Raw genomic sequence first — 23,183 nt, 5'->3', positions numbered from 1 at the left:
CCCTATTTTCAGGCTCATGATATTATCATACAGGGCAGGTTTTGTACTAACCTTTTCTAGTTTTTCCTCTTATTTTCTAGAAGCCTCTTTGCAGAACCCTGAAGGGAAAGAGATGCAATTTCATGTGCAGAGAGTTCATTTTTTAATGAACAGAAAATACCCCACAACTCCAAGGTTTCATTGGTCTTGAGGTCAAAAATTCACCAAATTTTGATGTCTTTTCCACTCCAAATTGTGAATTAGCCACAGTGAAAATGGACCACAACTGTGTTCATATTTCAGCCAAGCTGGAGTGTTATTCATCACAAAGGTTAGTTGACCTATGGAGCATAAATTAGAAAATTCCCAAATCTCAGCTGTTTTCAGCTGTGAGTGAATTTAAAAGACATCTCATTAGAACAAACCAGTGGCCCACACTTCTGGCTGCGTCCAGGCTAGGAAATAGATGCTTTTGGGGTTTTTTTTAGTGTTTAACAAATTAAGTCCACACAGAAGGCATACCTTTAGGGTGTGCCAAGACCACCCAGCAAGATGGTTACCGTGGCAGAATTGGAATTTGGGAGTTCCTGGTTTATTGTCTTAAGTTAAAACCACTAAACTGAGCTCATTCAAAGGGGGAAAAAAAAGTGGCCAGAAAGTAAATTTTTACAACATGGTAGTAAAGTTAGAGCTCGTTAGAATATTTGAGATTAATACCAACAGGAGGATTTTTGTCAAAATCAGGATAATTTTGGGAAAAAGAAAATGTCTAATATAACTGCTTGTTCTGTTAAACTGCAGAACACCCCAACACCATCTGCCCACATTTGCAAATATTTTTGAAGAAGTTCCTAGTGAGTTGACCAATGCTTATCTGGAGCTTCAGTCTTTGTTTCTTCACATTTTAAGCCAGTGCAAATCAAAGGACCCCTGGGAACTCTTTGTATAGTTATTTTAAGCTAAGCTGATGGGTTTTTTCTGTAGAGGAATATAAAAGTGGTAAATTAAAAAGTCAGGTATTAATTTCACTTTTGTTAGTTTATTACAATAATGTAACAGCAGTCTTCCAAAGCTTTAGCTTGTCAGCAGAATGTTTCTGCAAATTCTATAAGCCACTTACTCTCCTGTTTTAAAGGATCACTCACTATTGTGTGAATAAACACTGTGCAATAAACAATGTTGCTACATTTGTGATTTCCCTGAAGTTTGCCAAGTTCTGACGTCTCATATAATCCTATGCCTCAAACTGATTTAATAGTATTGCAGCAGCCATGCTAACACTAACTGTTGCAGAATCACAGAGCAGTAATATTTTCCCTCTCCATCACTTCACAGATGAGGGAGGGAGGAATAAAATTTTTGTTGACACCTAATAGAGCACACACAGCAAATGTTTACTCAGCTCTTCTGCTTTGAAGATATTGTCAAGTGCTCTGCTGACAGCCATTACTGTTCCTGCTTGTTTAGACACAGCTCTGAAATGCAGAGATATGGAACATGAAAAGTATTAGACTTCAGTGATTTCACAGTGTGATGACAAGGTTGTATATTACACATCCATTGCAAATCCAAGCCTACAAGATATACCAGTACTGCAGTTTGGGAAGCAAAAAAAGAACTTGAGACCACAAGCTCATCCTGAACTTTGAGCATTTGGAGAGCAAAAAAAAAGCACTCACCTCCAGATGGTCCCCAAGCATGAAAACTCTCTCTCCTCATTCTGATTCTATGGGAACATGGATGCAAAGGACCTCTGCATCCAGGGGATGAGCAGAAAGATTCCCTACGGGAATCCCACATTCTTGGTATAGAGAAAGGTCAACCAAACACCTGGACTCTGGTCAGTGACCTTCAGTTCTCCTTCCCCTAAGTGAAGCCTGGAGTGATCACACACCCCACAGAACCACACAGGCCCCATGGGTGGCTGAGCTACCAGCAGCTGGTTCATTACTTGCTTGTCACATGAAGAAGTGGCGTCAAGAACAGCTGTGTCACATGCTTCTTGCAGAACATTCCCTATAAATGTTTCTGGTCCTCACTCCATAAATTCAACCATACATAGTTCTGGGAATATAGCACCCCAGTGTTATCAAATGCACAGGGGATGGAGAACTCCCTAGCCAGAGGGTCTCTGGTAGGGCAAGCTCTACTGAGGCCAGCAAGCCCTGCTGGAATTTTGCTCAGCAAGGAAGGCTATGCACACATCCTCTCTAATTCCTCCTATGAGTTCTAGCAAACACACTGAGGAACACTTGAAATGAGATTTTGCTGTATTGAAAGTAAAAGTCTGTCCTTCCTTCTATAACATTTGTTTCCTTCTAACAACTTGGAAATTAATCCTCTCTTCATATTTAGAAGTTGGTTCCTGTTGATAAATGTTGACCTAAGTTAGATTTTTGCAACTTAAACAGGCTGTTGTTTAATACATGTAGTTCTTCTGCAGAGCCTACAGAATTATTTCATTTATTATCTTCTCATACCTATAAAGACACTAGTGTTTATGTGTAAGGACTGAGGGATGCACCCAGACCAGTAGCAAATCATTTATTCAAAGAAATGAGCTGGTTTTACACTTTTTCAAGGTGCAGTATTCCCTTACAAGGTAATTCTCACTACGTGACCTATCCCATGTTGCCACATCAGCAACACGTGTTCTAAATGTCCTTCTGTGGGTGATCACATGCTGTTCATGCACCTGGCAGCTTCCAGCAGACTCCTCTCCGTGGGCTCTGCCATGTGGCACCTCCTGCTCCCAAGGTCAGGTGGGGACAAGTCTGTCTGTGCCACCATGTGCTTCTTTGCTCTTCCATGTGCTTCTGCAGCCATGAGCCACAGCCCGCAGCTCAATTTCATCCTGCCTCTTCCCACATTTATGAGAGGAAAGAAAAGAGTTCCAAAAACTGCACATGCTGAAACCTATGTTCTGCTGTTTAATAAACTAAAGGTATTTGTGCATTAACCCCCACGTTGCCCTGAAAACTAAAGCCTTCTGATAATGTTTTCACAGTTTTAGTTACTTTCCCATGAAAGTCCTGTAAACGCAAGTTGTTTATCACATTCCTTCTAAGAAACATCTTTTGATGGACGTTTTGCATGACCAGTGTGATTGGGAAGGTGGTAACTTAATTATCCAATCCCTGGTCATTGTCAAAAATCTATAAATACTGGAGTCAGAGAATAAAGGTTGGTTCTTTCCTTTTCTAACACTGAAAGGTGAATCATTTCATGTCCTTTAGCGATACCCACACATTTCCATTGTTTTAGGAAGATCTGACACGACCAAAATTTTAAGTAATTTCTTCTACTGCTTGTACTTATCCTTCCAATAGGCTCGCTACATAGCCAGGGGCAATTCTGCTTGGAGGAACAGCAATACCAAAGCCAAGCTGAATTCCCAACAGAGCTGCATCCTGCTTATGTCGAGAAAAAGGAATGAATGAATTCACAGCTAATGTGTGTTTGCATCTCAGCATTTCATGTTAAAGGTTTACGTTACATTATAAAGGTTTAAAATATCTTCTATGCAGGACTCTGCACTGGGAATCACCACTGAAGAAAATCAAGCATTTTCTTGTGGGTATTTATAGCTTTTTCTGCTTCTACAATGAACAATTTGGAGGGGTAAAGCATCAACATTTAACTTTCCAAGGTTAAATATCTCATGACCCACTTTCTAGCAATTCTTCTTGTTAAACTCATCTTCCTGGTGAGCTAAAGCTCAATAATAACCATGGAAAGATCAGCATGATACTCTATTAAAAACTATGACTATTTTGTTATCTACTTTTGAACAATCATTAGCCTCTGCATTGTGTCTCATATTAAAATTTGTGATACCTTCTGTCCTAGTGAGAAAAATTTAAAGCAAAATTAAAATGATGATGTGTAAAAGAACTGAGAAATTTGCTTCTAAGTACCAGCAATGATATGAGTTCTCTGCAGCTGTATCACTGACATAATATCTCTGGAAAAAGCAAAATATATAGAAAATTTAGCATAAGCAAAATATTGTATAATCACACTCACAAAGCTGATGCTGAAGTATTCCAGAGATTATAACTTGAGTCACAAAGAACCTCAGTGAAATCAGTTTTAAAGATTTCCTGAAAATTCAGCCTACATACATAGCCTATGATCAGTCAAAAGTATCATTTTTGCACAAAATTTTACACATCAGCTTCAAAGTTTTCTCAGTGATATAAAAAGAAAGTAGCAACTCATTTATGGGCAGCACAGTTTGGCTGAGGCAGGAACTAAACTATACTTAGCTTTAGGACTGACTGGCTGCACGACTGTTGCGAAACCATTTAACCTACTGCCTTTTCCCAAACTGCCCCTGATTCTGTGAAATACTACTTAGTACATGTGTGACAATTCAGTGCAGTGAAATTATAGACAACACTGTGTGTGAGCATTTTGCACACATAATTGTCCCACATCATTCCCAGATGCAAAGTACCATTAATTTAAAATTGGTATGCCTGATATTCAAAGTCTATTTTGAAATGGCAGTATCTGAAGGAGGAACGTTTCTTTTTGCTTTTCATGTCAAATAGTAAATGCAAATAATATGAATAATGCAAGTATTGCAAACAGAAATAGTAATTACTATAATACATTACATAAATTACAGGTGAATTCTCATGCAGCTGGAAGATGTTAACTTCTTATTCCTCTCCTCCAACTGGACCTTACCTCTGCTATGAGCTTACATTTTACTTGCATCGTGTCTTTCAACACAGTGTTGTTAAATGAGGCTACACCAAACACGAGCACCAAACACCACTAACATTTAACAGTGAAACTGAGGGAGGTTTAGGTAGCACTCCCCAACTCACACAGCACAGCAGAGTAAAACATTGGTACTTGAAGTCACAGTCCCTGAGTCTGTACAACCTTGCTCCTTTTGTGGCTTTTGTGGTCCTTCTTCCAGAGCTTCCCTCTTTAGTTTTCATAAGACTGACTTTCACATAGTTATGGAGACAACCATGACTGGTGATAAAAATTCACTGCATTGATCACAAAGCTCTGTTTGCCAGTAACAGAGGTCAGTGATAATGGCAAATGTTGGCCCTGATGGAGCTCTCTACCATGTACTTATGTGCTGCTCTTCAGAGTCATCTCAATTGCATCTCACAGCTCCTGAGCCCTAATGCACAAAATACACAGATTTTTTTCAGTCATTCATTTCTAATATCAATGCCACAGTACAAGTGCTGAGAAACAAAGTGAAAGATAAAAACCCTCCAGAAGACATAAACTTAACATAAACTACAGGAGGTTGATCTGTCCTGAAGTAAAATCAAACTGCATGCTGGACACAGAGTTGGATATAAGGCTGTCATCAAGTGATGGCAGCCTCCAAGTGCAAACATGATTATTAAGATGAGAGGCATTTAAAACCTTAATCAGGTGCTAGCCCAATCTACTTATTAAACACTTGTAACTGCAAATTACAGGCCCACAGCTGGCCATACCTTTGTGAAATAAGCTGGAGTTTCCAGAAATAATGAACATCAAAGTCCACAGTGTGTATGTGGACAGTGCTTCCATGTATTTGCAGTAGACAGAAGACTACAAAAGGTGTAAGCTCCTTTCTATTACACGTATCTATTACATTATATCTATTCCTTTTTATTATATATGATCAGTGTCTCCTAACATTTAGTGGAAAAAGAGGGAAAAAATCTTTTCTCCCAGAAAGTCTTGAGTTTTCCCATTCAAGAGCTGCAATGCATCATTAACTTCTATGCAGAAAACATTGTTCACTCCAACCAGCAATTAGTAGCAGCATTTCTATCCTGTGCAGTGATGAGATTTTTATGCTAATCATTACACAGCAGTAAATTAATCATTTGGGCACATTTAGATGGTATGTATATTTCATGAGACAGATATAGATATCAAGATCAGTTTGATATTTACTTATGGTAAATGGAAGTGTCTCAAATCGCTATGGGGGAAGCATACTAACTAAATATACAGCCAAGGATGTTTGTAATGGAGCAGCAGAATCAGCACTGCTTCAACTCTCTCTTTGTTTTTAATTATTTTAAGGGAGTTAAAAGTCTTGTGAGAGCACATAGAACAGAATTATTCAAAGAGACAGTGAAATGTCAGTATTGTCGTGGCACAATGAAGGACAAAAGCAAACCTACCCTGCAATTCATCTTTTATTACTGGCAAAATTACTTACAGTAAAATTACTTATGCAGTATTGAAAACAGATATTTTATCAGCATTTGTACGATAGTCTAGTCAGGTAAATGAATTATGTATTGGCCTCATCCCTCCATGACTATGTCTGAAAGCTTCAAGTTGTAGCTGAAAGGAAGACTACCCAGGGGCCTCCCTTCTCAGCAGATGCAAGAGATTTGTAATACCTTGAGGAAAACTATTATTTGAAATTTAAATTTTTGACATATATTTAAATACTAGTGTTGGTTTTTTCAGCTCTCACCTCACAAATCTTTGCAGGCAAAACCCCAAAAGTTTATTGGAGGGAAATGTACCCATGGTCCCTTTGACCTAGAACATTATCAAATTACTTATGATAAGCACAGATTTATGGCAGGTGACCCTCACAATAATAGTAATATAAATAATATCCTAAGCTACTACTTTCTCAATTAAAAGTTGAGAAAGACTCTCAAGGATTAATGGCACGTGAGTAGAAGGCAAAGTTATGTTGACTTACCTGGATCATGTCAGAGGGGTTCTTGAACTGAAAATTGACCAAGTGATACATGTTTGATAGCCACTAATTGGAAGAGCATAATTGCTACACTGAGCAGTGGTAAAGAAAAGCTATTGCACAAATGGTACAAAATCTCACTGGGAAAGAAAATAAATTTATTAACATCTCCTCGTTTATGGAAATTTTTGAGAGAGGTGCATCTGAACAGGCAGGTTATCAGGAGATAAGATGGACTATGGACAGATGACCTTTTAGGTCTGAGAACTAATACACATCATAACAAAAAAAAAAAGAGTGAATCACAGAAAATGTCTTCTTTCTAATGAAATCTGGTTTTACAAGTAAAAAAAATCTTTTGTTTTTCAATTTCAGAAATCAAATATTTTAATTCTCATTATTTATATAAAAATAACATGGCAGATTTGATTTTTGAACATTTTTTTCCAAAACCAATGCTTATCTCTAGAGCCGTGTATCTGAAGCTGACATGAAGCTGACATTTTCTTCAGGGGCATCATGGTCTTAATTTTTACAGTCTATCTTACATAATTGTGCTGCTTTTGGCCTGGGAATGGTTAATTTACTTACTTAGGAGCTGACAAGCACATCTTGACATGTGCTGTGGTGCCATGTGCACACTTGTAGTATTATTCTCCCCTGCAGAGGAGTATTCTTGACTCCAGAGATTTTCTATTTGACTTGAGGCAATGGAGAAAAACACAATAAACACCATTTTCAAGAGTATAGGTTAAGATTTGCAACAATATAGGTAACTTCACAGAATATCCTTCTGAATTTCTGATGTATAGCCTCATACCCTGAGGGAAAACAATATGGAACAACAATTCAGGAAACAGTCAGTCACACTGTATAAAGGACAAAAAGCTGGATTTGGAGACACCTGAGGATCTGTCAATGGTGAGCACCACTGACTATGCTCTTGTCAAGCAAAAAGAAACATAGACATCATGCCTTGAAAGCAGAGGAAATCTTTGCCAACTTTATTTCAATATTGTTTCTTTAAAAAGATAAAGCAGAGTAACTCCAGGCAGCTTTTATGCTCTTGAAGTGATTTGGAGGGAATATTGAAATACTTAATAAATTTGATGGAAAACAGCTATTATCACAGTAAACAGATACCATAATTATGAATTCTATAAAAAATGAATTGCTCATTATTCAGCTATTGCTCAACAGCAGAACTGATTAACAGCACTAGGAGCTGCTATTTGGTTTAATACTCCATGTTCATAACATTACTTGTTTGGTGCTGATTATATTGCAGCAGTTATTCACATCACTAAGTTTGCTTGCTGTAAAATTTGAAATCACAAACAAGGATCACATCACAAGGAAATGAGCAGAAATCATATACCTTAAAATATTCCCCAAGACCAGTTATACCTTCTCTACAGACATACCTGCAACTCATCTGAATATTCATAATCGCAGTAAGCAAGAAAAAACCCTAACCCCCAAACCAACAAAGCATAAAACAATCAAATTCCCAGGTTAATCTCTCCTCAAAGTAAATTTGTACCAGCATCCTCTAGCCCAGCTTCAGCAGGGGAGACCATCCCTGCAAGTGAGGGGCAGCTAGGAATGGCTTCAGGATTAAAATCTGCTCTTACACTTTGTTTGGATATCAGCTGGCAAGTACTGAAGGTCACAGATCACAGCTATGTGCTGTTTCTGAAACATGGCATCTCATGGAAAAACTGCCACACAAAATTCTCTGCCTGTCACTACGGTGAGCCCTCCATGAGAAAGAAAAAAGACACACATGGCTTTCCATGAGGAAGTGCCCAAAAAACACAGGACAGCTGTGAATCCTCTGTTGGCTCTCTATCCTCTTCATCCTGGTTTATTTGAGTCTTAGGTGAACCTCTCCTAAGATCTAGAAATGGACCTGAGTGAAACTATTATGCTGTTTTAGCATTTTGACTATTATTTGACCATTCTACCATATATTATCATTAAAAAAGACAAGATTAATTAATTAATCCTATAACCTGAAAAATTGTAGAAACTGCAGTTTTACTTTAAAACAGTGAAGAAAAGAGGCTGTTTGGTTACTAGAACATAATTTCAATGCATAGAATGAGAGACAGAAACAAAACCAGTAATGTGTACACTAAATCAATACACTAATTATTCTGTTGCAAAAAATTTATTTGGTATATTTTTCCTGCTGCAGAAGGTCACTGTGCATACAAATGGTTATTATATCATAGTCAAAGAGGTATCATATCTTCATCTGAAATTTAAAAAGTACTTAAAGGAATACATTTAAATGAAAACCACAAATGGAAAACATCAAAACAGCAAAAAGAAGCAAGAATGCATAAAAGAGAGCATGTTTTGAGGAAAACAGATATAATAATAAAGCAGAAATTCAAGGGTAGCAGAATTTACTACAGCCATAGTCCACATGCATTAGTGGACTTACAAACTTTACTGAAGAACAGAGATCTTCTTTCTTGCTGTTTTATTACCTTGGCAACATATCCTCCATGTCAGCAATTACATAGGAGACAACAGTCCAAACAGCAGCACAGAGATTCATCTGGTTTGGATCCTGAACTGTCATCGTGTCCCCTTGAGAATGATGAAACCAGAAGTATTTATTGATGTCATCCTGCAAGCTGGCACCTACAGAGAAAAATGGGCAAAGTTCCATTATAGGAATACAAATATTTAAAGAGGAATATAAACTTGAATCTATTCCTGGGCTCTTTATGATGAAAGCCACATGCAACTGTATAAAATTCATAATATATTTGAAATAAAATAACTGTACAGAGCTGTGTCATGTGCAGTTTGTAGGGTTTAGGTTAATTGACTCGTGTGAGCATGAGGCAGCAAAAATTCACACTGGGTAAAAGACAACCTTCTCCTGGGAAACTCGTTTCCTCAGCAACAGTATGCATCCATTTTCTTCTGAAACTAACAGATTTCAAGCAGGAAAATCCCTACAGTAACTCCACAGCAGCAGCTTCCCCTGTTCTCCACTGATGAGTTACAATTGATTTATGAATCCTTTTCTTGCTGTTATTTGTGTTGGGGAACTTTGGAATTTGCTTCTGCTTTTGAGCCCCTGTACATCACCAGGATGTGCTGTTTCAGAACAAGTTTCCAGATAATCTGGGGTAAGCCAGGTAGCCCAGGACTACATTCCTCTCGCAGTCAGGAGTCCTCATCAGCTGGGGCAGAAGCAAGCTGAGTGAAATCACAATTCTTCCCTTTCAGGAACAACTGATTCCCCCGGGACCACATGGGCAGGGAAAGGACTACTTTTCCCCAAGACAGGCGGGCTCAGGGAGCACAAATAATGCTTGCAAGGTATCACTCAAGGCAGACCAAAGCCAAGATGAACTGGAGAAGGTGATACCCAACTAGGAGCTGCATCAGAGATGCTGGCAGAGGATTATTACCCTGGCTATTCTCTGCTCCAGTGCCCACTGATCCTCTCTAACCCCCCCATTTCCCTTGAATTTCCTTCCTTCCTTCCTTTCCTTCTTTCCCAATTCGTTACCTCTGTCTCTCCTCCAGTTTTACTACCCTCCATCAGTTTTGTTGTAATGTCAACAACCATTCCACCATTAACAAAATTCCACATCAAATTTTGAAAATAAGTAAATTTGAAATTTTCCCCCACCACACTCATTCACTGCTTGAATGCAATTCCTTTGCATTGATTCCCTTGTCCTGCTCACTGACCAGGGCTAGGAGCTGCACAGCTCCCAGTGAAGGACCCACTTAGCACAAGACCCACTCCTTTCTTGGTCTACAAACCCAGAGAACTGCTGTCAATTCACAAGAGCTATGGGCTGCAGGCAGAAACACAGACTCAGGATACTCCTGCCATGCCAAGAAGGAAAAAAACCCAGGATTGTTTGACTATAAAGAAGAAGTATATAAATTATTCATATTATTTATTTACATGCAGTGGAAATCAGTATCAGATGATGAGGGCTTTGATAAACTCATGTGTGCTCACAAGACTTACTGTTATGATTTTTCTTGGTTTTCTGAGATGCCTGAAGCCTCTGAAGAGAATGAAAGCAAAATTTCCCACAGCATAACTGTACATTCCTATAATACATATCTTTTGATCACTCAAACAATCATTCAGAACAGAGTCCAGCTCTCCCTGTGGGTAACAGGCATGTTTCTCTTGCTGTAATGGGGACTGACTTGGATGGCTCAGTTCACTGCTATTTTAGAGAGATGGAATAGAAAGTTAATGCATTTTAATTCTACCCAAGGTGAAGATCCCTTCATAAGAGAGATGATAAGCTGAAACTCCAAACGCTACAGCATAAGGTTATACAGTATTATGACTGATTTTAAGAAGCTCTTCTTGTTCTTAAATGACCTGTTTGCTCCTCACTTGAAGTGTTGCAATCCCACAGAAGTCACTGGGTAGGTTACAGGTGATGAATTATGTTCTAATAATTTTAGCATTAAATTTATGTCAAGTCATGGTCACTTTTAAAATTTTCTTCTGAATCCTTTTAAATATATGCAATCATAAAAGGATTGAACAGCGATAAATTCTTCAACTGATGGACTTCTGCACTACAGACACAATATAAGTTAAGCTGTTGAGGCAACCCCATTACTGTTTTTGAATACTTCTGTAAGACTCAAGACAAAAATTGCACAAATTTTGTTGCAGAAATTTCATTAATCAGAGTAATTATGGATTTACAGAGAAGCACTTTATTCCTGTGAATGGAACAAAAACAAACACCTTTTGCTTTGTCATGTTTAACTCCTGAAACACTGGAAAAGATTATTTTTTTTTTCTGAATTGATAAGTCAGAAAATTATCAACTTTGACATCAAGCTATTACTGTGCAAGAAGATCAAAAGGTTCTCAAACTGGCCATGCTGTCTCTTCAATGTTGTGAGCTAGCATTGAAGCCAGTGACATGCAAACATCTTGAGGGACTAAGGAAAAGACCCTAAGAAAGCAGTTTTATCCTATGGAATCAGAAACAAAAGTGAAAATCCATGTTCTTGGCTTTGAGCACAAGAAGAGTTGACAGCTGAGGGCCTCACACAAACCTCTGGACATGAAGCACTCTGGGGCACAGATATGACTGCAACCAATTTTTATTGCAAGGAAGTCTCTTGTTTCAAACTTGAGACTCCTCCATGCTGATGTCAGCTGCCTGCAGATGTTTCTGCTGCCAGAGGTGGCCAGGTTGCACTTTCACTAGTTAATGCATCCAGGGCTGAGAGCAGCCCTTGCAGATGACCATGAAGAGTTCTGCAGGCCCCTGGAGACTGCAGTCATGTTGGGTTACTTCAATAAAGACCTATAGCCTCCTTTCTAAAAACCTAACAGAAGAAGCAATGCTGTGAGCCTAATTTTTCATCGTTGTTGTTATGTAACATTTGTCTCAGGAAGAAGTCAATAACAAATGGGGGCTTATTTTTACCAAGCTAGGAGTCAAGTAAAACAGATGAGGAGCCTTGGCTCACAGGCCTATAAAGTTTTCACCCATGTTCATGCTAGCCACCTAGAAAGGGAACAGCATACAGCCTTGAAAGAGTCTGTAAATTTTAATTAAATACTTAAAAACCCTCAGCTGGGCAGTGTTATGTAGGAATGTAACACATATCTAATTCCAATTTCCTGGTGGAACCAACACTTGAACAGAAAACCAGGAGTTGGGCTAGGTGCTACACTGTCACAGATCTTGCACTTTGCACTTTTCTTCCTGCGTTTGCAGGGCATCCATAAAGAGAAAAAAGAAGGGGATGTTTGCCAAACAACCCTCTTTAATTGTCCTTTTTCAATCTCCCTGCTTTTCCAGTGGTGCAAGTTACATGAGGAATGCTGTTGACCAAAAAAGAAATCAGTGAGAAAGTGATTCTAGCTGGATATAATAGATAATGTGGCATGAAAACAGAGACTGTTAAAAACTGCTGCCAAAAAATGCCATACATATTACTTGAATGCATCAAAAATACTGGAAATTAAAAACTGGAGAAAATGAATAATTTACAACTTCAATAAAGTAATACAAAGATAATTCATAGTACCATTACAAGGTGACAGAAAATCCTCTTTAGCATAGTTTAGTGCATGTTGCACCTAATTTAATGCATGTTACTGCATCAGCAGCTATCTAGTGCCACACTGGTGATCCCCCAGGGTCAAACACCAGGACAGAGAGGCTGCAGAACCTCCATCCTTTAGGATATTCAAATCCTGACAGAACATGGTCCTCAGCGAGCTGCTGCAGCTGACTGTTTAAGCCGGGGGCTTGGACTAGGCAAGCTCAAGGGGTGCCTGCCAAACTCAGCCATTCTGTGGCACTCTAACCCATGGTGCCTTGGGTCTTTCAGACATCTCTTAGAACTAACACAACATAAAAAAAAAATTCTTCAAGTTCATTCCTGTCTTGAACTCACTTGATAATTCTCTGCATGACCAGCTGCTATGTCATACTTGGTTTGATGCACTGCATAAGGCAGGTAAAAGCAGCTGCTTTGGCAGTTCATACTGACCATGTATTTTTAGTAATCAGCTATGTAAGAGTGTCTTGATGAAAATACACACACACTGAGAAACTTTGAAAAACAGTCCATCCCTTCTAGCTTCTGATCTCAGCATGAAGTGCTCAATGCAAATACTCCTTAGCCGATGATAAGGATATTGACTTGCCTTACTTTGTGCTCATATCAAACACCAATCCTTCACACATTAATAAACTGACAAAGGTCGTATTGCCACCTTAAGATGAGATGCTGCTATTGAGGTAAAAGGACGCTTGAACCACAAAACGAATGATGGGCGTGTCAGTGATAACCACTGCTTCTTGTCACTCTCTCAGGCACTGCCTTCATAAGCACTGCTGTCGTAAGTCATAACTAGAATTAAACTTTATTGCCAGATATTTAAGCACTCAAAATATTTTCATTTGTGCAAACAATGACTGGAAAAGCAGATAATAATTTTTAGAATGACGACAAAGGCAGTTTCCATAAAACACAAATAACTTCAAGGGGGAAAGCAAGCAGTAACTTCAGAGCAATTTTACATCTTAAAACACCGTGCATTACACTCCTCCCTATTTTCTTTCTTTTCTTTTTATACCCCAAACAGCCTTCAATTGACAAAGGAAGTAAAATATGAGTTGTGGAGTCAATACATGTTTGCTACAGAGTCCTATCAATAGCTTCCCAGTTGTCTTTGCTTTCAAGTAAACCTCACAGCTATGCCATGAATCTTTCAGATATGATGGGAAAATCCCCACTGTTTCCATAACCTCTCTTGGCTGTCCTGGGTCTTCAATATTACACCTAGATCTCTGGGATACTGACCTCTGCATCTATATTGCCTTATACAGTGAAGTTAACACACTAATGATTTATAAAAAACAGTGTAACTTTTTCAGGTTTCATTTTATAGTAGTCCCTAGAGGACTTGACAGAATTGCCACTCTATTATTTTACACAGTATATATACACCTCTCCAAAGAGAAAAGACTCCAGCTCAGAAGAACATACACTCTAAACAGACAAGAGGGCCTGAAGGATGAAAGGGTCATGCAGAGATGAAACGACACATTATTTTCTCACAGCAGCTGAGAAAGGAATAGATGCCAGACAGCTGAGCTGAGGCCAGTGTCCTGTTGAGTAAGCTGTACTACCTCCTAACAGCAAAGTTGGAAATGCCTTACTTAACAAGGCATAATTTTCTCAAGGTTTCCAGAAGTTTACAAATAGAAAGGGGTTGTAACACATGCTTTGCTTACATCTTCCAAGTACCTGTTTGAGCTTCACCTTTGTATTAAGACAAACCTACATGCTATCAAAGGCATTGCTTGTAGTAAGATGTCAAGACATCAGATGCCTGATCTGAAACCTTATTTTTATTTCTGCAGTGATTTCCCTGGCTAAAAAAGACAGATTCCTTTTTTCCTATCTATTAAATATTGCCTTTGTTCCCTGCTTCTTCTTTAAGAAACAGGATTGATTTTTTTTTTTTTAAATTTTACTTCATTTTCAAGTTTATTCTAATCTCAGATATTTTCATGCCAATGACACTGTTCAGGAGTGTACTAAAAATCTATAATGCCATAATAATAAAGCAAATCCTGATGAAATATACATGTCTTTTTCTTTTACATCAAGTACTTAAAAATAATGAAAAAAAGGGCAAAGGGACATATCACAATCTGCTATGTAGTTAAAAATCGGTATTTAAATATGTAGTTAAAAACCAGGAAAGAATAAACATAGAAGTTAAGAGCATTCTATTCCTCACACACAGTAATATAATTAATAGCCTCTAATAGCCTCTCCCTTCTCATAGCTGGAGCATTTCTGCCCAACACATTTTGAAAGATCAAAACATCAGGGTAGAAGTAGGAAAACACAGGCCTTTTCCTTCAAAGGACATGTGCCAAAAACGCACAAAAAGAAAAATGGATGAAAAGTAGGAACAGGAACACAATTTTTATCTTTATTTTTATTTTTACTTTCATTCTCATTTTCATTTTGTGCCTTTCTAAAACCCAGCAAAGTCACAAATCTCAAGTGCTCAGGGAATAAATCTGCAGTGGTAGCTGTGTTTAGGACGGGCTGGTTGGAATGTTCTGCCAGTGTCTCAACATCTCTTCTGCTGCAAGCCCTGTAGAGTGCTTGAATACTTGTTTTAGGTGTTGTACAGATGTTTTGTGTTCTGCCCCTGCCTAACCTCAGTCTGCAGTACTACTATTGTAATGAAAATCCAATTATTGCAGGCATCTCCTGCATGAATTTTGGTGCTCATATTAACCTCTTCCTTTGTGGTATAACCTGTAGCTGACAGCTGGCTTTAATGCCAATTATTTCATTATCCATTTTTCAATAAGCAGAGGCAATGGAGAATGCTAATGCTGTTTAGTGGGGCACTGACAGCATTAGTTTTCCTGTCACTTAGTCTCAAATGATGAAATTACAGGCTAAGTTGCTTGAGTTTCATGGCCTCCAACACTGAAATAGTTTCCAGTACAGAGCTTATAAATAACATCAGAAGCCCTGCTGTTTCACCTCCTGAGTCACTCTCTCAAAAGTCTTTAAAATTCATGATTCAAACAAAAAGACAGAGGGAAAGCTTTCAGGTGGTTGTTTCAGTGACTAATTAAATGAGACTATGGTGTAAGGGAGACAATATGAAGTTTGCATTACTTCTTGTTTTGCGTAATGCATTTCAAAATTAATCCTGCGGATACACTAAATGGACTAAATTACAGCTCAGGATTATCACAGTTACTTTTGCAATGCATTAACCTTTCACTTATTGCATGAGAGGACCAGTGACAGCAGGGGATCCAACATAAACTTGCATGAAATGCTGTGAAATGAGGTGCCAGGGAAGGAAGCAGTTCTACTTCATAGAGCACAGGTTGACTAGACTCTAAAGTAATATCCTAAACAGCCCTTGACTGGGAAAGAACCCACAAAACCCCAGATAAATCTTCAACAGTAAAAATCACTGAAAGTTCTTCCTCCATTCATCTGACCTCTGTCTTAAATTGTCAAGGTTCTTTTTTATTTAATAAAAAAGAGAAAAGGGTAAGTCTCCCTAGCTGGTGCTGCCTAAACATGACCCACTTGTAGGTTCACTCTCTGGGATGGAGAGATCCTTCATAGGCCCACTCATCACCAATTTTTGAACCTTTTTACACTTCTGCCCACAGCTCCATGTGGCAGTGCATAGTGTGCCTGAGCATTCTGTGTGGGCTCAGTACAGTTCTCACTTCGTGAGCTTTAGGAACAGCACCCTCCATTTCTCCATTCAGCTTCATACCACTGGTGGCTTAATACAGTTTAATCACACCTAACTCAGCAGCTTTTTCCCAAACTGAATAATCCTCCTCTTGCAGAAACTATTCAATATCTCTGAGGATGCAGGCTTCTGGTGACTCTTCTCCCTTTTCTAATTACGTTTCACCATTCCTGAGATGAGAAGCCCAATACTGCCTGCAAACACCAGTGCATAAATGGAATCATGATGTGACTGCAGCACACCACAACACATCTCCTATGGATGCTTTCTGCTTTTTCTGTCTTCCTTCCTTCCTCAGCTGCATGATACACATTGTGTTTTTAGCCTTCCCTGGGTATTGACTTGACAATTTCAGACAATTATCCACAGTGATTCCCAGATCATTCTTCTTGAAGATAACATGGATCCTGTTGCTCTGTATCCATAGCTCCTATACATTTATTGACATAAAAATGTCACTAGTTGTTTTATTTCTTAGATATTTTCTACTATAAGATTACTGTCACATTTTCACAGTCAGATTTGATATTTAAGATCAAATATTTGAAACAAATGTTGCCAACTTGCTATTCTTGCTGTTCACTCCCTTTGCAGCTAACATGGAGCTTTGTGAACATCCAAAGTGCCAAAAAAAAAAGTGACTGGGCAGCCTAATACTCCATTAAGAATATTGACAATTTATTTCTACCTATTTAAGATCAGGTATTTACCATGAAGGGGGAAAATACCTCTCACCTTACCTTTTTCCTCTGTAGTCTTTGATCCAGGGGCTTTTGAAGACTCTACTTTACTGACCAGATCCAGCTACAGAAATGGTTACAAACTCTTCTGAAATCCCTTGCTAGATTGACGAGGCATGACTTCCTCCTTCCAAAGCAACACGGACTCTTGAATTACTTTTGTGTTTTGGCTCTGTGACCACTCTGGCTCACTAAAACACAGATCCCTATTTAGGGGATTCCCTACTTAAAGCATATCAATCTAGAAGAATTATGTACGTGCATTATATAGTTTATGTTTATGTTTGCATATATTGTGTATATTTTAATATAATTTATTTAATTTGTGATTTCTTTAAAATAATGTCTATGCACACATATGTTATGCAGAGAACACTTAAAAAAGTTGATAGTTGTAAAAGTGATTGTTGGATTTATAAATCCCTTACCTTTTGCATTCTCTTTTGAACACTATAAGTGGAATGAAAGTCATTGCAAAATCAGCAGTTTCTCTAATTTAGAATCCTTTTTCATGTGTTTGTTTATGCCTCAGCTCAGTAAAGCAGTTAAATATTGAGCATGCAATTTATTTTAATGCTATTAAGCTTTAAATGTCACACACAAGGGTCAAGTGAATACTGGGACCCATTTGAGCCATCTTTCCTGAGCAAATGCATTTCTGTTTCTATAGTCTCGATATAAGTGCACCATGTAGCTGACATTATAGGGTTGCTTAGAAACCCAAACTATTGAAGCACTTTCTTCAACGTTCTCTGCTAGCCAAAGAGCCTCCTGCTAACACCCAGGGCTAGACCCTTGCTCCATCCTGTTCCAACAACCTCCAAAATTACCCCAGAACAGCTGTGGAAAGAGACACCTCCTAGACTATTTAAAAGTCACACATGGGGAGAGAGAACCATGAAAATGACCCATTTGTCAAGATTTTGAGTAGCATTTCCATTTCCAGTAATTCTGTGCATTCATTTGCAGTTTCAATCCATTCAAGAAGCTTCCTTGTATTTTACAAGAAATGGAGCTATTTCCCAAGCCAAACTCATGAACCAGTTTAAAGCAAGCCTTTAGGCCTGCTTTTCCAGATGATGCTGGAGACAGAGAGGAAATGCACAGGTTCTCATTTGCTCTAGCCTTCCCTCCTTGATACAATTACAGCTGGATGTTTAATCACAAAGTTCCTGGAGGAGCCTTCCCACCAAGTAGTCCAGTACTAGAAATTCCAACGTTCATAGGACCCAACCTAGCAGAGCTCCCTCCTGCCCAGATGGTGGTGGGAAGAGCCAGTTAATGAGCATTTCATAACAAGTTATGAAAAAAAAAAAATCAAACCAACAAACTAGTCACCTAATTTAAGTAAAACACATCCTAAGCATAGTACCAGTCTGCTATATTTTATATCACAGAAACCAAAACTACATTTATTCAACCACACCCACAGGATGAACAATGGTTTTACTTGCAACTTTTTTAATTTGTTTTTTCTCTCTTTTTTGATTCTGCTCTGCTTCTTCTGCACTTCTCCTCACTCCTGGATTTCTCAACTTCTCTGAGCAGAGCTCCTTCAGGATACTCCTTCACAGGGAGTCCTGCTTATCTCAGTTCTCTGGGTCAGAAGAAAACTCCAGAGCTCGTTAGGATCTTGTTTCTCGTGTTTATTAGGATGTTATCACAAAACTTGTCAGGCCTCTCTAGACTTTCTGAATAAGTTTAATTCACTACAACCTGGCTCATTTTGGCTCTGAAGGCACAAAATGGCCCTGAACTATGCAGTTCTTTTATCTTTATACTCATTCTTATCCAATTAACAATAGACACGTATATTATTTTTCTTAATGACCCAATGACCCAACACCTGTGTACTGCATTGTGGCATTTTTAATCCAGTCACCTACTACTACCCAAAAACCTCTAGAAGAAGAATATGAAGAAGAAGAATGAAAAGAGACATCATTCTAAATCCTCCATCTTGCCTTCTGCTCTCTAAACTAGTTTAAACTCTAAACTAACTTTTTCACCTAGTGACCTAAGAAAACTTTCTAATCTACACATTCACACTTTTAGCTTTTCTATCTAACTTTAACAGTTTTTTTCATGTAACACCATGAAAACATTTCATTTTGTATGAAATTGAGTGTTCTCTTGGATCTCAGAGGCATCAGAGACAAGGGCATACACTCTGTATCTCAGACTCCAACATTTACTGTCTCTGTTTTTTGCACCTCACTGAGACTATCAAACTCTTCAAGTTCATGGTGGATTTTAGACGTAGAACCATAAGACAAAGCTGGAAGAATATACTATGCCTACAACAATAAAATATCCTTCAAAATATCTGTGGATACTTGAGTAATGCCTACTTGAGTTTTAAACCAGTAAGTTACTTCATGACACGTCAGATGGTCCAGATACTGGTGATGAAATATTTTTTTCATTTGATCTCCAAACCAGTGTATATTTAGCTAGTTCACTGGTTAAAGAAATTCTGAGAAGTTCTTGAAACAAAATTCAAACCTTATTGCAAGGTTCAGGACTATATAAAATTTTCAGTCTTTAGGGTTGGGCTTCAGAGAGCCACAAAGCCTACAGTTCCAGGGGCACTTTCTGGGGTTGCAAAAGGCATGTGAAATGGAGCACAGCACTGCACCAACACTGCTCCCTTCACACCTTTCTCAGCTGGCCCACCCGCAGTGCAGGACACCTCAGCTGCCAGCCACCATTGGGATTAGGGTTCAGAGAACCACAAAACCTTTCTGCCCTAATCTAAAATCATGTTTTCCAATGGGTGATGGATACAAAGTAACAGGAATTAATATTTATTTAATATTTTAAGCAACTGATTATTTTTGTCAGCAAAACTACAAAGTAACAATACACTTAAAAAAAAAAAAAAGATAAAAATAATTAAGGGAGAGTGAAGACACCTGCTGCAACATTGTTATTCACAATCTCAGAATCTCTGTTTTAATGTTCCATGAAATTACATGGGGCTTCATTAGGAAAAGAAAGGGGGAAATTAAAGAATTTCTGTCCTTTAAAGTAAGGAAGTAGAGAAATTCCTCACACCTGGTCTGACTCTGCAGTGCATCACTACTTGTATGTGGGCTCTGGCTAATCCACAGAGCAGAACTAATCCTAAAAGAAGATAAAATAAATAAACCAATGTCCCTAACTAGCATGACTTTTCCAACCTGTAAATTTGAGTTGCTGTGATAGCTATTTTGTAAGAGTGCAAATGCACTTGTCAAAATGCTAATATATTAAGCACAAAAAAAAAAAAAAGCACACAAGCTTAGGAAGAACACTAAGAGAAGCTGACAATTAATTTTAAGTTGAAAGTTTAACCTGTTTGCTTTCACTGAAAAATCCACAGTCACATCAGTAAATGTAAATAGCATTTGCCTTAAACATAGGCTTACTGTAGCCTATCTTTTACTACACTGTTTTCTTATGAAGTTGAAAGTTTTGAAGTTTGCTTTGGTTTTGTTCAAATTAAACCTATATGGTTGAAGGCCTCATTTAAAACATGAGAAGCAAAGACTGAGTGAAAGTGTACAGAAATAGAACAAGGCTCTAGTGAGTCCAGCTGCCATGAGTGCCAAGCTGTTGAGAACAGCTTAGAAAATCCTGCTCCAGAATCAATCTGATTATCTCCATGACAATCATAATTTTGCAGAAATCAAGGATCAATATATATTTTTCATTATTTGTTAATAAATATCTGCAAGGACCCATTTAAAATTATATACTTTTACAGAAATTTCTAAGCGACTCCAAAAGACACAGCATTTACATATGATGCAACAAATGCAGATAATTTGATAACAGTGACCAAAATAAAAAGCAAATACACCTCTTTTAGTTTAAATACTACCCACCATCCTTCTGGTATATTGTGTCCATGCTGAAACTTAAAGCAATGTTTACAGCTGTATAAATGGAAGTAATTTCAATTTGGATTTAGTCAAAGAAATCAAGCACAAGCACACTCTTGTAAAGTTGGTTATGGTGCCACATTCAAATACTACCTACAGACTAATGCAAAGGGACAAAAAGACCCAGTGATGATGATTCTTAGCAGCCCAGAGCAAGATTTTTATCAAATGATTAGAATTATTTTAATAGAGAGAAGCTAAAATTTATTAAATTCCTTGAAAAAAAACCCTTTATCTCTGCATTGCTATGCTTGTCTTCCACAGGAGAAAGCCATGCTCCCCAAATGCAAGTTTTCATCACCATTAGACTATCCTTTCAAGTAACTAAATTGAAGACTCTTTTTACAGAGCAGATACATAAAAATAAATATTAACATATATACATCTATATCTACCAACCCACACATAATTAAAAACCTTTCAGGAGCCAAATGCACACTTGCTAAACAGAATGGCATGCTATATATTCAAAAGACTTCAACAAATACTCAGTCAAACTGGGATTATAAATCCTACCTAAAAATAACCTAGATGAAAAACTCTTGCCAATGTTAATTTTACTTTGACATCCTCACTTTACTTTTTCATCCTCACTTTAAAACTAACAGGCATCTGATAGTAAAAAAAACCCCAAAAAAAACCAAAAAAAAAACCCAACCCAAAAAAACAACAAAAAAAAGACAGGATGATTTTTCTTGCTTTAAGGCCCATCATTGCAAAATAATTGTGCATGGTTATTGGTTGAATAGTTTCCATTCCCCACTCCTACAGGAACTGACACAAAAGAAGAAAAACTGGTAGGTCTCATTAGTCCTGGGTAGTCTAACCTTAGCCTTACCTATTATCAGATTCATCAGAAAAGGCAAAGAAAAAGCACAACCTTTTTGGAAATGCAGCCACTGAAATTAGAATGCATTGAGTGAAGAAGGGACTATTTCCCCTGTCACATATTCCTTTCAGGGTCAAAAAACACACAAGTGAGATTTGAAATAAGTAACTCACTCCAGGTAAGTACAGTCAAGCTGTTTCCAGGCTGACAGACTGCCATTACATCCCACCACTGCTAGCAGAGTTCACTGCTGTGACTCCAAAGGTGGCTCTGGGTTTGGAAAGGCAGGGTGTAGCAGAGGAGACAGCAATAACTACTTCAATAATTAGATTATTGTGCTGTGTATCGAGAGCCCAAGGCTTATTTGGAATTAGATGAGGCACCCAGAGTGTCTTCACTACTATCTGTTTTAACAAATGGAGTGGCCAAACATTCACTCCTTGAAACAGTAGAAGAGCAACCACACTTTTCCCTATCTCAACGAATTTAAACCACAATGCAAATCAAAAAGAAAAATAGAATGATCAAAAAACCCCAAAACCAAAAAACAGTAAAAGGCAAGGAATAATGCTATCCACTATGGGGACATCACTTACAACACTTAAATTTTTTTTTTTTCTGCAAAAATGATGCTCTACACCTAAAACTGTGGGACAGATGTTTTTGCCCAGGTAAATGTAATGAGGGCTGGGGCCAAGCCACAACTCGCAGAGGAGGGTGAAACCAAAAGAGGTCTGGCTGGGGAGGACTGACACAAGCCATGGGCAAAGCAGTGATCCTGCCCATTTCCACAGATGCAGGAGAGCTGGCTCAGCAGGCAGGAGCTCTCATACCTGTTAAATTATTACAGTGTTTCTTATCACTCTCCCAGCTCAGGCTCCAGGAACCACAGGCATACCCTTCCCTCTTGCTCTCTGATTAGACACTTGAAGTTACTCGGGTTATGGGATAGTGAAATTGTCATTGAGTTGAGTATACTGAGTGAAAAAGTTTTTAATCCGAGATAATGTTCTCAAAAACAGAGTATTATGTCTCAAAACCATCATACCCATAACAAATTTCCTGGCAGCTATTTGTCTGAAAGAGAGAATCTGCATGGAAAAGATACAGAAAGCAAATGACATTTTTAACTGTGTGATGATCCCTTCCTTCTTCCCCCCAACCATCTTGAAATAAAAGACATAAATGCAGAGCGCTTGGAGGCTTCAACAGCATCCAA

At 38.2% G+C, this 23,183-nt stretch overlaps 1 protein-coding gene across 1 annotated transcript in view; it reads right to left on the bottom strand.

Moving 5' to 3' along the window:
• Window positions 1-7,575: 7,575 nt before the first annotated feature.
• CPQ (carboxypeptidase Q) overlaps window positions 7,576-23,183 on the bottom strand; it is a 146,614-nt gene continuing 131,006 nt past the window's right edge. The window contains exon 8 of the mRNA XM_058833233.1: window positions 7,576-9,328. Coding sequence (XP_058689216.1) covers window positions 9,168-9,328 — 161 coding nt within the window. The 3' untranslated portion in view covers window positions 7,576-9,167. The remainder of the gene's footprint in view (window positions 9,329-23,183) is intronic.

Source organism: Poecile atricapillus, chromosome 2 (assembly GCF_030490865.1).
Source record: "Poecile atricapillus isolate bPoeAtr1 chromosome 2, bPoeAtr1.hap1, whole genome shotgun sequence".
NCBI classification, from domain to species: Eukaryota; Metazoa; Chordata; class Aves; order Passeriformes; family Paridae; genus Poecile; species Poecile atricapillus.
Note: the sequence above shows the minus strand (reverse complement) of the source record. Positions and strands in the feature narration are given on the sequence as shown.